Here is a 15,000-nt window from a genome sequence, read left to right as displayed (position 1 = left end):
ACACACACACACACACACACACACACACACACACACACACACACACGCAGTAGATTCACATGTAAATCACAGGTTGCGCTCTCTGCCTCTCTCCCCGTGTCTCTTCCTAAGCCAGCGCACCGTACTACACTTGATGAACAACACTGTGTTGTGCTAGCTGGAGTGGGCAAACATGGCTCACAGAAATGCTATTAGCATGTTTGCCAAAATGGGCCCCATGTTGGCACAGGCACAGAAACATGTAGGCTACACAGGCTACACAGGAGAGGCAGGGAGGGAGGGAGGGAGAGAGAGAGAGAGAGAGAGAGAGAGAGAGAGAGAGTCCAGCTTATACCTATGGGTATTGGATAGGCTTGTTCAGAGCAACACACAAACAGAATTACAGGAGGTGCAGGCATACAGGTTATTGCCAAACGTTACACCCAGATCCACATTGCTGATGGCTCACCCTGGACACTGGTGGACTGACTTCACCTCACCCTTCGCCCCCCAATCAGGCCCCCTATATGCTCACTCTCTCCCCTATTACCACATGAATGGGTGCCTGAAAAAGACCACTGAAGATTCGGACGCCAACAGAAGGCATCAGATTTGCAATTCAATCTGCCCCCCCAAATGGGACAAGGCTGTCACCGATATGACAGAGGGCAAAAGAGGGGGGTGGGGGGATGTGTGTGTGTGTGTGTGTGTGTGTGTGTGTTGGGGGGGGGGGGGGGGGGGGGGGGGGGTATGGTAGCACCGCATACACACACACACACACACACACATTGGACATTTTGGACAACACATTACGGTAAACAAACAAGCCCTTAAAACTTAAAATTCTTTTAAGATTGAACATTAGTCTGGGGAGTCTGCACTTTGTTTCTACTGCACAAGAGCCGTGATCCGTATACGCTTGGATAGTCCTTCAACCAATCAGACCAACGATCCGCTGTGTCTTTTTAGCTGGTTTCTGATTAGAGCCAAAGGTTCTGGCAGGGAACAGAGGAAATAGATGTGCAGGTTTCCAGCCTGAGCTGCCGGGCGAAATCCAAATTGGCCGGAAGTTCAGAGAGGGTTCACCCAGCCTCGCATCACTTCCGGATTAAGAAAGCAACATGGCGGCGCCCATATCCCTACATCTGGAGTTTGGGTTAGTACAAGTTTTCTTGTTTTACAGCTATATAATGAAACATTGTGAGTGGGTTAGTTACAATTAACACAAATACATTTCAATAAGATTGATAATAACAATTCCGTCTCGCGACAAAGCTCGCTTTTAGCCGTAAAGACACCGAGTAGGCTAGGCTGCATAGCTCATGCACTAACTCATCTTCATGCATCTAAATACGAGGAAGATGCGGTAAACTATACGATTTGGTGACATTTAACGACTGTTGTGCTGGATGAAATCGTGAGGCATGCAGATTTGCGAAACGGAGGTATCCCGTCATTACAGCAAGCAGGCTTCTCGATGTTGGGCTGTGACCATAGGCAGTAGGCTAGCCTAAAGGCTGTGACATGCGTATCTGTCTGGCTCTGTCACCCTATCAGGTTGCGAGGAATCCCAAAGATTTCTCCGGTCAACTAATTATTTTCGCATAAGCTGTGAAAATAGAAAACGCCTTGACGATATTGATTAAGTTTATGTGGGTGAGAAAACGCCTGACTAACGTAGCCTAATCTGCCCGCCCGTCAATTGTTATCATTGTAACACTTGCAATTATTGTAACAATTGTTATGATTGTGTCATTCTGTGTAGAAAGAGAGCATTTTGAAGTAAGCTATTCAAACAGGCTATAGCCTTCTACTAATAGCCTACGTGTTGCACATTTTGGACTTTTAATTAGTCTAGTCTCATACTCAGTAGCCTACAGTAGGCTATTTATGACTCTCTGATTATGATAATGTCCTCTTGCATAGTAGACTGCACTAGGCTAGGCTATTTTAGATTTGGTTCTATAGGGTAAAGGGAAGACTAAAAAATAAATTAATTTTGTTATTTCCTGATAACAAATCAGAGAAGGGGGTGGTCTGCACACTATAGGCCTACTGGCTCCAAAAATAGCCTACTTTATTCATTTAAGAGGCAGCGTTTCATCAGGCAAAATAGGAACTGATAACAAAGCAGACTTTGAATACAGTGGTAGTGAAGCCATCAGCCAGCCAAAAACGATCGCAATTATGGAGGTTATTGCCCTCTACAATAGCCTATTTACCAAAGCACTGAATACATGCTGCTCAATTTTTAAATGTATATTTTGGACTTAGACTTCAAGCGTACACACAGGCAGACAGTAGATTTTACAGTCAAGTCCTGGCTGGCATAGCCTACTGCATGAGGTACTTTGGGGTTAACTGTAACCATTTTCTGAGGCTGTTGAAAACGCACCAAATCACACAATGTGGTCGTTTTGGGTGTCGTGGGTTGTAATAAAGGTTGTCGACGATCAAACTGACTACTTTTTTCATTCGTTTTAAGAGTTTAAAAGAAGAATTTCTAGTTGTCTTGCCAATCGCGCTCATAGTAGCCTATCCGCTGACGTCGGGTCCCGTAGCAACACAGTAGGCTACAGTTGTATGAGGCTGCTGTGCTGAGCCTGTCTTGTTGGCGGTGGCCTGTTGGAGGGATTGTAAGAAAAGTTGTAATTGTCAAATCGACTCGTTCTTTTTTATTTCTTCATCTGAAGAGGAGGAGAAGAAGGATTGGCAGCGATTGCGGCCGGGGCAAAAGTATAGTGTGGAGAAACCAGGTCCGCAGAGGTACGGCTCGCCAGCACCTGGGCTACCTTGTTGAGTTTATTATGTGGTGTCAAAACCGCAAGGATGTTTTTCCCCCACAGTATTTTGGCAGCAGCTGCCGCCAAATTCGCCAAATTCTACCCTCCTGCTTGAATCAGACCGTCATCCGCACACAAGGATGTTTTTGACAGTAGGCTAGCCTATGTCTAGGCAGCAATTGCTAAATTCTATCCTCCTGCTTACCCAAGCTAGAAGAAAACCAAAAACTCTCCTCTTAAACTCTTCAAATTAATTTTAAAAGTAGTCAATTTGATTGTTGACGACCTTTATTACACGCTACGACACCCAAAACGACCAAATTGTGTGATTTGATGCACGTTTTAAACGGCCTCAAAAATGGTTACAGTTAACCCCAAAGTACCCATGATTTTTATTTTCAAGATAAAGAAGCTTTGAACACTTGCTGTCCTGAGGCTCAGTAGTTCGGTAGTTAGCCTGAGTGTGTGGTTGTCACCACTTGGGGAGCAGTGTGCTATCTAGCTGGCCTCCATAAAATGCTGTCGGAATGAACATAAAGTGCAGGAAGCAGATCGATGGTTGTGTCAGTGCTGAACCAACTGACCCAAAGAGGTAGGCTATAAGCAAGGTTCTCTCTCTCTCTCTCTCTCTCTCTCTCTCTCTCTCTCTCTCTCTCTCTCTCTCTCTCTCTCTCTCTCTCTCTCTCTCTCTCTCTGTCTGTCTGTGTATGCCTCTGTGCGGGTTGGGAGTAGGCAGAGTGCCAGAGGGTGGGGGGGTAGGGGGTGGGCAGAGAGTGCAGAGAGAGGGGGAGAAAGAAAGAGAGGGAGAGAGAAAGAGAGGGAGAGAGAGGAGGACAACTGGGCTTTCTCCAAGGGATGTGAGCCCTCTTTATGGAGCTATGCACCTGCTGCTGCTGCAAGAGAACGTCACTCTTAGTCCATCTCTCTCTCTCTCTCTCTCTCTCTCCTTCTTAGTCCATCTCTCTCTCTCCTTCTCTCTCCTTCTTAGTCCATCTATCTCTCTCTCTCCTTCTTAGTCCATCTCTCTCTCTCTCCATCCCTCTTACTCTCTACTACCCCCTCTCTCTTTCCCTCCCTTTCTCTTTTTCACTCTAAATTTCTGTCTATCTCTACACTCTTTAACTTTCTCTGTATTTCTGTCTTTATTTCACACACTTTCTCCTCCTGTGCATCGCTATTTCCTCTCTCGTGGATCGCTAGTTACCTCTCTCCTTCACTTTCTATCCCTGTGTATTCAGCTTTATTGGACACACACACACACACACTACACACACACACACACACACACACACACACACACACACACACACACACACACACACACACACACACACACACACACACACACACACACACACACACACACACACTCTCTTCTTTTCTCCTGCTTTTTGCTTTCATCTCCATCTCTTTCCTCCTGGTCTCAGTTGCATCTCTTTTATCTCCATATTCCCTTGATCTCTCCTTCTTTCCTCCCTTCCTCACTCCCTCCTTCTCTCCCTCCTTCCTTCCCTCCCTCTCCCTCTCTCTCTCACTCCTTCTCTCTCTCCTTCCTTCCCTCCCCCTCCTTCTTGTCACTGTCTGTCTATCTGATTTCTGTGTGGTGTACAGCGAATGGACTGAATGGTGTTTGTATGTATGTGTACTGTTGATGTCAGGCATTTTCTGTGAGGTTATCTCCACACGCAGATCACGCACACACACGCACTCACACACACACACACACACACACACACACACACACACACGCACACACACACACACACACATACGCACGCGCACGCACCATCACCTCCTGTTGCGCTGTCCCAGCATTGGCACACCCCTGCTACTCCCCCTCTTTTCCTCCATCTCTCTCCTGGTCCAACACTGATGTCACAGACACACACACACACACACACAGACACACACACACGCACACACACGCACACACACACACACACGCACGCGCACGCACCATCACCTCCTGTTGCGCTGTCCCAGCATTGGCACACCCCTGCTACTCCCCCTCTTTTCCTCCATCTCTCTCCTGGTCCAACACTGATGTCACAGACACACACACACACACACACACACACACACACACGGTCCAATACTGATGTCAGAGTCCCAGCTGAAGCTGAGGCGGTGTTGCGTCTGGACCAGGCACCAGCACCAGCACCAGCACCAGCACTGACCTCTGACCTCTGATCTCACAGTGGCACACGCCTCCAGCTGGTGGAGAGAAACAGGGGCGCATTCAAATACGCAAACATAGGCCAGCGTTTACAGACAGTATTCCGTCAGCCTTCAGTTTTCGGCGAACGTTTTGCGAACAATCGCAAACAGCCTGAGGCGGTACTGTAGTTCTCTGCGAACATACAGTACAGTGGAACTGAATGTGAGTTTGACGAAGGCAACATTTACCATTTATAATGGAATGTCCGCAGCAAATCGTTCAAATTTACCTGTTCAGAGAAAACATGTTCACCACGAACGTTGGCCGCTGTTTGCCCACTTTGAATGCATCTGAGGGGACAGTGGCAGACTGTGGCAGGCGGATTTAGGAGAAGTGCCATCATTCCCTGGTGTCCACTGGCACTACTTGCACTGACGGGATTTTCTATTGACGTAGATTAGACAAACACTTCTCCTTATTTCCACATATTATGGCTTTAACCTGACCCCCGCCCCAGTGCCGTTCGCCCCAGTGCCGTTCGGTCACTGCTTACAACTTAAATATATTGCTGTCTGTCACTTTCTTTCGATTTGTCATTCTTTTTCTCTCTCCCGCTCTCTCTCTCTCTCTCTCTCTCTCTCTGTAATAATTCAGCCACCATGCTTTGGGAAACGGATCCATAGACACTAGTTATCTGGTCTTTAATGAAGGGTCACAGGGTCAAACAATCCTGAGTTAATTAGCTCAGCCCGACTAACATTTGTGAGTTCAGTCATCCATTAGGTAATGTACAGGTCACGGCAAGGTCACCGCAAGGACGACGTCAAGACAGGAGGATGAGTTGCATCTGTTGCCTGGGTACCGGGCAAACTGTTACTGTATTGCACTTTATGTGTAGTCTTATTGCACAGAAATGTTGGTATAATGTTGTGTAATTCAAAATGTGGATATGAAAATCCATCCAAAAAATGTACTTATGCCAAAAATGACTATGAATATATAATGAATATTCAAATTTACTCCTAAACCTTTTGCATCTTTGCGTGCACGATTGCCTTTATTGTGTCATTCCACTTTATTGTATCATTTTTAACGTTTATAGATTTTGTGTTTTATGGGGTAGTCCCTACTGTAGCAGCCATGGTGTGACCAATGATTAACTTTATGCAAGCTAAAATATCAGCCATGTGCAGACTAATCAAAGAGTGCTTAATAGAATCCAGACAGGTGACATTCTTCACTTTGGGTCGTTTTGGTCACGGGTTCTTCCTGCTAATGGCAGTTTATAGAGTACTGTGTGTGTGTGTGTGTGTGTGTGTGTGTGTGTGTGTGTGTGTGTGTGTGTGTCTTTGGTGACACAGATGTTTTTAAGCCGCTGTCCAAGAAAGATCATGTTTCTGGCCTTTTTGAAGGTTGCCATGGATCCCCCTTTATGACATCATCATGTCCCTGTTTTCTCTGCAGGGGCGGAGCAGAGCTACTGTTTGATGGGGTCAAGGATCATCATGTGACTTTGCCCAGCCAATCGGAGTCCTGTAAGTTGGAACACATGCAGTGTCTTCAGGACTTGGCGAGTTCCTGACACATTTAAATGGCACTCCTGGAATCTGGCATATCTATATCTCCTTAAAAGTATATATCTATATAATATATCCTGGAATCTGGCACATCTATACCTCCTCAAAAGTATATATCTATATAGTATGTCCTGGAATCTGGCACATCTATATCTCCTTAAAAGTATCACGGAAGACAAAAGGGAAATTGAAAATGTCAAGTATACCCCCCCCCCCCCAAAAAAAAAAGATTGGATTAAAAATCAAGGTAGCGTTAAATTAAATAACACTATGAAGTGAACACAGTGAATATTGAGATGAAAACTGAACATTTTCTTTTCTCCTCACACACACTTTCACTTGCGTTTCCTGCTCAGAACACTTCTTGACCCTCACTGGTGTTGATGACTTAATTGCCTCCATATATCTGTCTGCTTACTTAAAGCCAGAACATTGACACAGGGATGGGGGGTGGGCTGGGGTAGTGGTGGTGGTGGTGTGTGTGTGTGTGTGTGTGTTGGGGGGGGGGGGGGGGTGTCCTGCTGCCTTGTCTTGCTGCCTTGTCTTGCTCCAGAGCCAAGAGGAAAGAGGATTCTGTCTCTCTCTCTCTCTTTTTTTTCTCTCTGCCAACAAAAACAACACAAATCATATCACACCATGTGGCCTCTCTCTCTCTCGCGCTCTCTCTCTCCTCTCTCTCCTTCTCACCTCTCCTCTCTCTCTCCTCACCCTCCCTCTCTCTCTCACCCATCCCTCTCACTATCCCTCCCAATCTCTCTCTCTCTCCCCTTCTTCTCTCTCTCTTCGCTCTTGCTTTTGCCTAATTTCTTTCTCTTTCTCTTTTTGCATCCATCACTCTCTCTTCTCCTCCTTCTCCTCCCCTCTACCCCCCCCTAACCCCCCCCCCTCGTTGGTCGGCGTGTCGTTCCGCTGGTGACCCCGGTGCAAGAGCGGTTCACCACGCTTCCCCTGGACACCTGCTCTGGCCCTGCACAGCTTCTCTCCTCTCTTCCTCTTCTCTTCCTCTTCTCTTCCCCCCTTCTCTCCTCTCCTGGCTCTTCCCTTCCTCTTCTCTTCCTCTTCCCTTCCTCTTCTCTTCCTCTCCTCATCCCCCCTTATCTCCTCTCTTGGCTCTTCCCTTCCTCTTCTCTTCCTCTTCTCTTCCTCTCCTCATCCCCCCTTCTCTCCTCTCTAGGCTCTTCCCTTCCTCTTCTCTTCCTCTTCTCTTCCTCTCCTCATCCCCCCTTCTCTCCTCTCCTGGCTCTTCCCTTCCTCTTCTCTTCCTCTCACTCATCCCCCCTTCTCTCCTCTCTAGGCTTTTCCCTTCCTCTCCTCTTCCTCTCCTCATCCCCCCTTCTCTCCTCTCTTGGCTCTTCCCTTCCTCTTCTCTTCCTCTCCCTCATCCCCCCTTCTTCTCCTCTCTTGGCTCTTCCCTTCCTCTTCTCTTCCTCTCCTCATTCCCCCCCTTCTCTCCTCTCTTGGCTCTTCTCTTCCTCTTCTCTTCCTCTCCCTCATCCCCCCTTCTCTCCTCTCTTGGCTCTTCTCTTCCTCTTCTCTTCCTCTCCTCATCCCCCCCTTCTCTCCTCTCTTGGCTCTTCTCTTCTCTTCTCTTCTCCCTCTTCTCTCCTCTACTTCCCTTCCACCATGGTGGCCACCACTGCAAATCCACTGCTGCAAATCTGGTCTTATGAAGCTGCCGTCCACCCCTTCCTACCTCCCTCCATCCCGCTAATTCTCTCCCTCCCTCCCTCCCTCTCTCTCTCTCTCTCTCCTCTCTCTCCTCTCTCTCTCTCTCTCTCCTCCCTTTCCCTCTCTCTCACACCTCCTTTCTCTCTTTCCCTTTACTTTCCCCTTGTGCAACAATGGAGCAGAATGCCCCCTCCTCCCCTCCACCACCAACATCTGTGAGGCCCTGGGGCCGCCCCCCCCCCCCCCCCCCTCATCTGTGAGGCCCTGGGCCGGCGCCCATTCTTCCCCTAACTGCTCTGTTATTGTCGGCTTTCACTTGTAAATTCAGCCACTGATACTGTTGATGGGTCTTTTTGCCATGACGCCGGGGTCAGTGGAAGGTATGGGGAGGGAGGGGGGGGGTGCAGTTGAGGGGAAAGGAAAGGGAGTTGGGGGGTGGGGGGGGGGGGGGGGGGGGGTAGTTGGGGAGGGGGCTGCTACCAATTGTGACAAAGCGCTAAGTCCTTTTTGTGTGCAATCATTTTGGACGGTTGGTAGGACAAATACCCCCGCTCTCTCTCTCTCTCTCTCTCTCTCTCTCTCTCTCTCTCTCTCATCTCTCTCTCTCTCTCTCTCTCTCTCTCTCTCTCTCTCTCTCTCTCTCTCTCTCTCTCTCTTCGCATTCCTCCAGACATCCTGGTGGGACGTTGGGGATGAAAGTTTGTGCTGAGAGTGATCAAGGAGGAGAGAAAGTTGTGTGTGTGGTGGGTGGGGTGGGTGGGCTCTCTGTCGGCCCTCATTTCAGCCACTCATTTCTAAGTTCTGTAGCAAGTCGGCCCGACATGTGATCCAGTGTGGGCCTCAGCTCCATTCCTCTCCGCTCACACCACCGGCCAGTGGAGGGAGGATCGGGCAGAGCACACCTCCCGTGTGTGTGTGTGTGTGTGTGTGTGTGTGTGTGTGGGGCGAGGGCCTGAGCTAATGAAAGCGAATGCTCCGTGTTGTGTGCTCAGAGCTCCTGCTGCCTTGCTGCACTGCTGGGCTTCTGCCCTCCCAAAGCAAGCTGCCTTCTGTCAACTCGCCTGCTCCACAAATGCACAGATTTAAAAAAAAAAAAAAAATCTTTTCCGTGTGAAAGAACTTTTTCTTTTTTTTTTCCTTTTTTTTTTACATAAATACACATACACAAGGACAGACTAAGATATTCGGAAAGCCTGCGTATTGGGTGTAACCACAAGGAGAAAGGATTTGGCTGTTCTTTACGTTGGGTAACATGGCCCCATTGGGTGTGTGGAACTGAAGCTTGTTTGTTAGGGGAGTATTTGAGAAACAACGCTGATTTGTCAGCGAGTGAGTGGGGCATGAACTGTGTTTGAGAAGTTGTGTGTGTGTGTGTGTGCGCCTCTCTGTAAGTGTATGCACAGGGCCTAGCTAATTTCCTGCTGCTGAAGTAGCCTGGTGGAGGCGTTTGGCTTCCTAGCATCCCGAGATGGGAAAAGTGAGAGTGGGCATGAACTGTGTGTGTGTGCGTCCGTCCCGAGTGGGAGAAAGTGAGAGCGGTCCTTTTGTTATCGCCGGCGTTTGTCCTGACCCCAACAAAACCGTCGCAAACAACAGAAGGGGGTCGTCGCCGAGGCACCGGAGTCTCCAGGACAACCGGAGGACAAAAGTTGACCACAGGAGGGAATGTGGTCGCGGGGCACGGAGCAGGAGAGCAGGCATGACCTTGGTGGAGGTCCCTGGAACCCCGTCGGCACAACCTCTGGAGTGTGTGTGTGTGTGTGTGTGTGTGTAGGCTGCCAGGTCACGGCTGGCCTACCCGAGATCTGACATGGGGGGGCGGGCGTAATTCGTGTCTGTCCCTCCCCCACCCCCTCTCAAATTTTTGGTGTCTTTTCCAGCAAATGCATGTGGATGATTGATGACTTTGGCTACCCCCCCCCCCCACACATACACACACACACGCACACACACACGCACACACGCAGGGCACACACACACCCCCCCCCCTTCCTCGTCCCGCCGTCATATAGTAGCACACACCCCTCGTAACCCCAACAAGATGAATGACTTCATTCTGTCCCTCCCCACTGATAACGACGGTAATGATAGTCATAACGCTGGAGAAAAGGAGGGATGAACAACAAAAGACCAAACGTGCAAAAGAGTGATAGAAAGAGAGGAACAACAAGAGACCGGGGAAAGAGAGGGGGAAAGAGAGAGGGGAAAGAGAGAGAAGATAGAGGGAGAGAGAGCGAAAGGAGAGGGCGGACGAGTGTTTGTACCCGTGATGCCAGCAACATCGAACACGAGCGCGCATACACACACACACGCGCACACACACACACACACACACACCCCTCCATACAGATAGACCATCGTCCAGCATGCACCTGGTTGCCGTGACGCAAGCACATAATTTTCTCCCGCCTTCTCTCTCGTCCATGTACTGTGTCTGTGTGTGTGTGTGTGTGTGTGTTGTGTGTGTGTGTGTGTGTGTTTTCTTAGCCCACCCGCATTATGTAGCACTTCCCCTCTTCTGTGCACACAGTGATGGAACAGGCACAATTCAAACATGAGGAGCCTGCTGACTCTTCTCACACACACACACACACACACACACACACACACACACAGAGAGGCGCTTGTCTGCCCATTCACATATTCGCGTCGACACTGAAATAAGTGACTGTGACTTTTTTGTGTATATGTGTGTGTGCATGTGCATGCGTGTGTTTGTGTGTGTCAAGTCGAGTCACTTTTATGTATATGGTGCATTTTTGTATGCACAGAGTGCAGCCCAAAGCACTCCACACACACACACACACACTGACCCAGAGGACAAAAGATGCCGTACGGAGCGGCGGCGGCGGCGGCGGCGCCAGCGTACCCGTGACATCAAGACATGACCAACGGAGCAAAATAACAAATTACGCACAAGACAAAACATGCTGGACGTAACGGCGTAGTGACACCAAAACATACGAGACAGACAACTAACAAATGAACAAATAATAAAAAAGTAAAAAAGCAAATCAATTTTGAAAAGAAAATTTCATGTTAAATTAGTCCAATTGGTTGCATCTAACCGGCTGAAAAATGTCCAAGGGCAATAATAACTTGTGTGAAGCCGCGCACAGCTGTGTGTTTATAACTGACCAACCCGGAGGATTTAATGTTACTGCCAATCTGGACGCACAGACCAGTCTGAAGTCATGGGCCATCTTGGTGACCAGCAGCTCAGTGGAGTTCTGACGGCGACGGTTTGATAACAACGTCACAAACTATTAGGCAACAGAGTTCCTTACCCAACCCAGACTCCAGGCACCCATCGTTATGGACTCCAGGCACCTATCGTTATGAACCAACAGAGTTCCTTACCCAACCCAGACTCCAGGAACCTATCGTCATGAACCAACAGAGTTCCTTACCCAACCCAGACTCCAGGAACCTATCGTTATGTACCAACAGAGTTCCTTACCCAACCCAGACTCCAGGAACCTTATGAACCAACAGAGTTCCTTACCCAACCCAGACTCCAGGCACCTATCGTTATGAACCAACAGAGTTCCTTACCCAACCCAGACTCCAGGCACCTATCGTTATGTACCAACAGAGTTCCTTACCCAACCCAGACTCCAGGAACCTTATGAACCAACAGAGTTCCTTACCCAACCCAGACTCCAGGAACCTATCGTTATGTACCAACAGAGTTCCTTACCCAATCCAGACTCCGGGCACCTAGCATTAGATGCTAACATGGCAGCTGGCAGGTCAGCGGCCGCTCGGTGGTCATGGCAGCGCTGCACTTCACATGTCTGGTCACAAAGATTGCTCAGGGCAGCTCGCTGGTCAGCCGCCGCTCGGTGAATACGTTTAACTAAACAAATAAATTAACAATTTAACAGAACATTGCACAAAATTACAAACACAAAAACACGCAAAAACAGGAAGCCAGACGTAGCGGCGTGTCTCGCCTGCGTACCCGTAACCTAGCAACCTCGTGCGTGCGTGCGTGCGTGCGTGCGTGCGTGCGTGCGTGCGTGCGTGCGTGCTGCTGTGTAAAGTGGCCCTGGTGGAGGACAGGCGAGTGCGGGAGTGATTGCCTCTGTTTTTAGACCTGCAATGGCGAAAGTCAATAGTCATTGCCTTAGCGCTGGGCCTGGGCAAGCATCACTCTTCTTTATAGGTGCGGCAGCAGGGCCGAGAGCTGTGGGCTTCTGGAAGGTACGGCGATCGTTACACAACTGAAGACCCTGACAGCGATCCAATTAACCTGATACAGCCTCTCCATACCCCCCCCCCCACCCACACACACACACACACACTCCTTTACACACACACACACACACACACAAACACACATGCATACTGTGGTGTGCTGACTTCTCAAAACGCACCCAGCTTCGTGAGGGGAGCGGCACCCTTGATTGAGCCATGTGAGTTGCCGTACTCTCCGTTTCTCCTCTTCCTTTACTCTCCCTTTATCTCTCTGTCTCTCACTCTTTCCATCTCACCCCTTTCTCTCTCTTTCTCTCTTTCTCTTTTTCCACCTCACCCCTTCATTCTCTCTGTTTTTCATTTCTCTTTCATTGTTTATCTCACTTTTTCTTCCGTCCCTTCCTCTTTCTTATTCCTTCCTTCTCTCTCTCAGTCTCTCGATCTGTCTCTCTCTCCCTCCCCCTCTCCATTTTTCTCTCATTGTCTCCTTCCCTCTGCCTGTCTCTCTCCTCCCCTCCGCCTCCTCGCCTCTCCTCCTCCTCCTCCTCCTGTCTTCAGCTCCCCTGTACGTTAGCCCTTCCCACTAGCGTTAGCGTTAGCACAGCAAAGTGCTTCGCGTCGCTACAGAATCGCCTGACACATCAGGTCCTCACAAACACATTAGCGCACACCCCCACCCCCCCACACACACACACACTCTCTCTCTCTCTCACACACACACACACACACACACACATATACCCCTCTCACACACACACACACACACACACACACAGATACATCTGGACATCTGTATGGTTGTTTTTCGTTCAGGTTTAATAGAGAGAGAGAGAGAGACAGAGATAAAAGTAAAGATTAGAAGATTCAGAGCAGTTTTGTAACTGGGTTCCCATAGTGCTGTTGGATACAGAGATGCTTCTGCTGCTGCTGCTGCTGCTACTGATGCTGATGATAGTGGTGGCCATGGTTGCGGATTCTGGAGTGTCGTTGTCCGCTGGCCAGATGGTTCACACGACGTCTTGGAGTCGTGATGCTGCCTTCACCGAGTGGCGACACCACAATTGTATTCCCTCACGTACATGTGTGCACGCGCACGCTCCCTCTCACAGACACACGCGCACACACACACACATGCACTCGCACATGCGCACACACACACACACACACACACAAATGCAGTGCCGTCACATTCAGCTGATATACTGTAAAGATGGAGGGAAATGGCTTTTGCTTCGGTTACTGCTATCAGACATGATTTTTTCTCTTTTTTTTGAGTTGGGTTCTTAGTTGTATCACCTTGCTGAGGTGTGTGTGTGTGTACTGTATGTGTATCTGTGTCTGAGGTGAGGGGAGTCAGGTTCTTAGTTGCCTCACTGAGGTAGTTGAGCTGTTTCTCTGTGTGGGAATTTTTGTTAGTCTGTGTGTTATCATTTCTCTCTCTGTGAACATGGTGTGTAAATGTATATGTATGTAAACAAACACACACATATACGTACATCCTGGGAATTGAACTAGTTGGTGCACTATATGTGTGTTTAAAAGACTCTGCATGCAGCTGCAGCATATGTGAATGCTGTCAGGTATCCCTTATTTCTATTGCATTTTTGGACCGTATTTATGTGTGTGTGCATGTGTGTGTGCGTGGGCATCTGTGTACGTCTGTGTGTATGTGTGCGCATGCTCATGTATGTGTCTGTGTGTTTGTGTGCTTGCGTTTGTGTGTGTGTGTGTGTGTGAGAGAGAAAGAGACTGATCGGCTGCCTGTGTGTGTGTGTGTGAGCCTGACCGACTGGCGGTGTGTGTGAGGGAGTCCTGTGTGCCTGAACAGAGACTGATCATTGTGTGTGTGTGTGTGTGTGTGTGTGTGTGTGTGTGTGTGTGTGTGTGTGTGTGTGTGTGTGTGTGTGTGTGTGTGTGTGTGTGTGTGTGTGTGTGTGTGTGTGTGTGTGAGCAGAGCAGAGGCTGATCATTGTGTGAGCGTTCTGTGTCTGATGTCACTCTCCTGGTCAGTGTGATTGCATTCTGAATGGACGAGCTTGAAACACTCTAAAGTGTTACGCTTAGGCAGCATGCACGCACACACACTCACTCTCACACACACACACACACACCCTCATGATCAGTACTGCTCTGCTTATTAAGAAGACAAATTAAGATAATTTTAGCTTGCATAAAGGCAAAAGTCAGGATGGCACATGCCCCATATTTCTTTCTTTCTTTTTCTCTCTTTTTCTCTCTTTCCATCTCTCTCTCTCACTCTCCCCCCTGTCTGTCTCTCTCTTTCTTCCTGTTTGTATCTCCTCTGTAAGGGAGCTGGCTGAATCCAGAGATGTTGGCTGTAACTGCTGATGAGGTGGTGTGGATGTTGATCCAGAGACGCTAGAGAAATGTAGTAACTTACACAGAATTATTCACAAACACACACATTATTACCATAATTCTTATGATTTAGCCAGATGATATAAGCATTGATATGTTTTATTAATATTATTAGTGATATTTATAATAATATTAATATTTATTAATATTATTAGTGATGTTTTGGTGATTTAGCCCTAATTAATGAATTCAGTGAAATCCCGTAGTGGATGGAAGTGTATGGGCATGTGGACCGGAATAGTGTGTTTGGGTCTCT

The 15,000-nt window shown here is 48.4% G+C and overlaps 1 protein-coding gene across 1 annotated transcript in view; it reads left to right on the top strand.

Annotated features, from left to right (window-relative positions):
• The first annotated feature begins 1,072 nt into the window (after positions 1–1,072).
• The window catches only part of urm1 (ubiquitin related modifier 1), a 19,581-nt gene continuing 5,653 nt past the window's right edge, over positions 1,073–15,000 (top strand). The window contains exons 1-2 of the mRNA XM_062554450.1: positions 1,073–1,135; positions 6,385–6,455. Coding sequence (XP_062410434.1) covers positions 1,101–1,135; positions 6,385–6,455 — 106 coding nt within the window. The 5' untranslated portion in view covers positions 1,073–1,100. The remainder of the gene's footprint in view (positions 1,136–6,384; positions 6,456–15,000) is intronic.

Source organism: Sardina pilchardus, chromosome 14 (genome assembly GCF_963854185.1).
Source record: "Sardina pilchardus chromosome 14, fSarPil1.1, whole genome shotgun sequence".
NCBI lineage: Eukaryota > Metazoa > Chordata > Actinopteri > Clupeiformes > Clupeidae > Sardina > Sardina pilchardus.
Note: the sequence above shows the minus strand (reverse complement) of the source record. Positions and strands in the feature narration are given on the sequence as shown.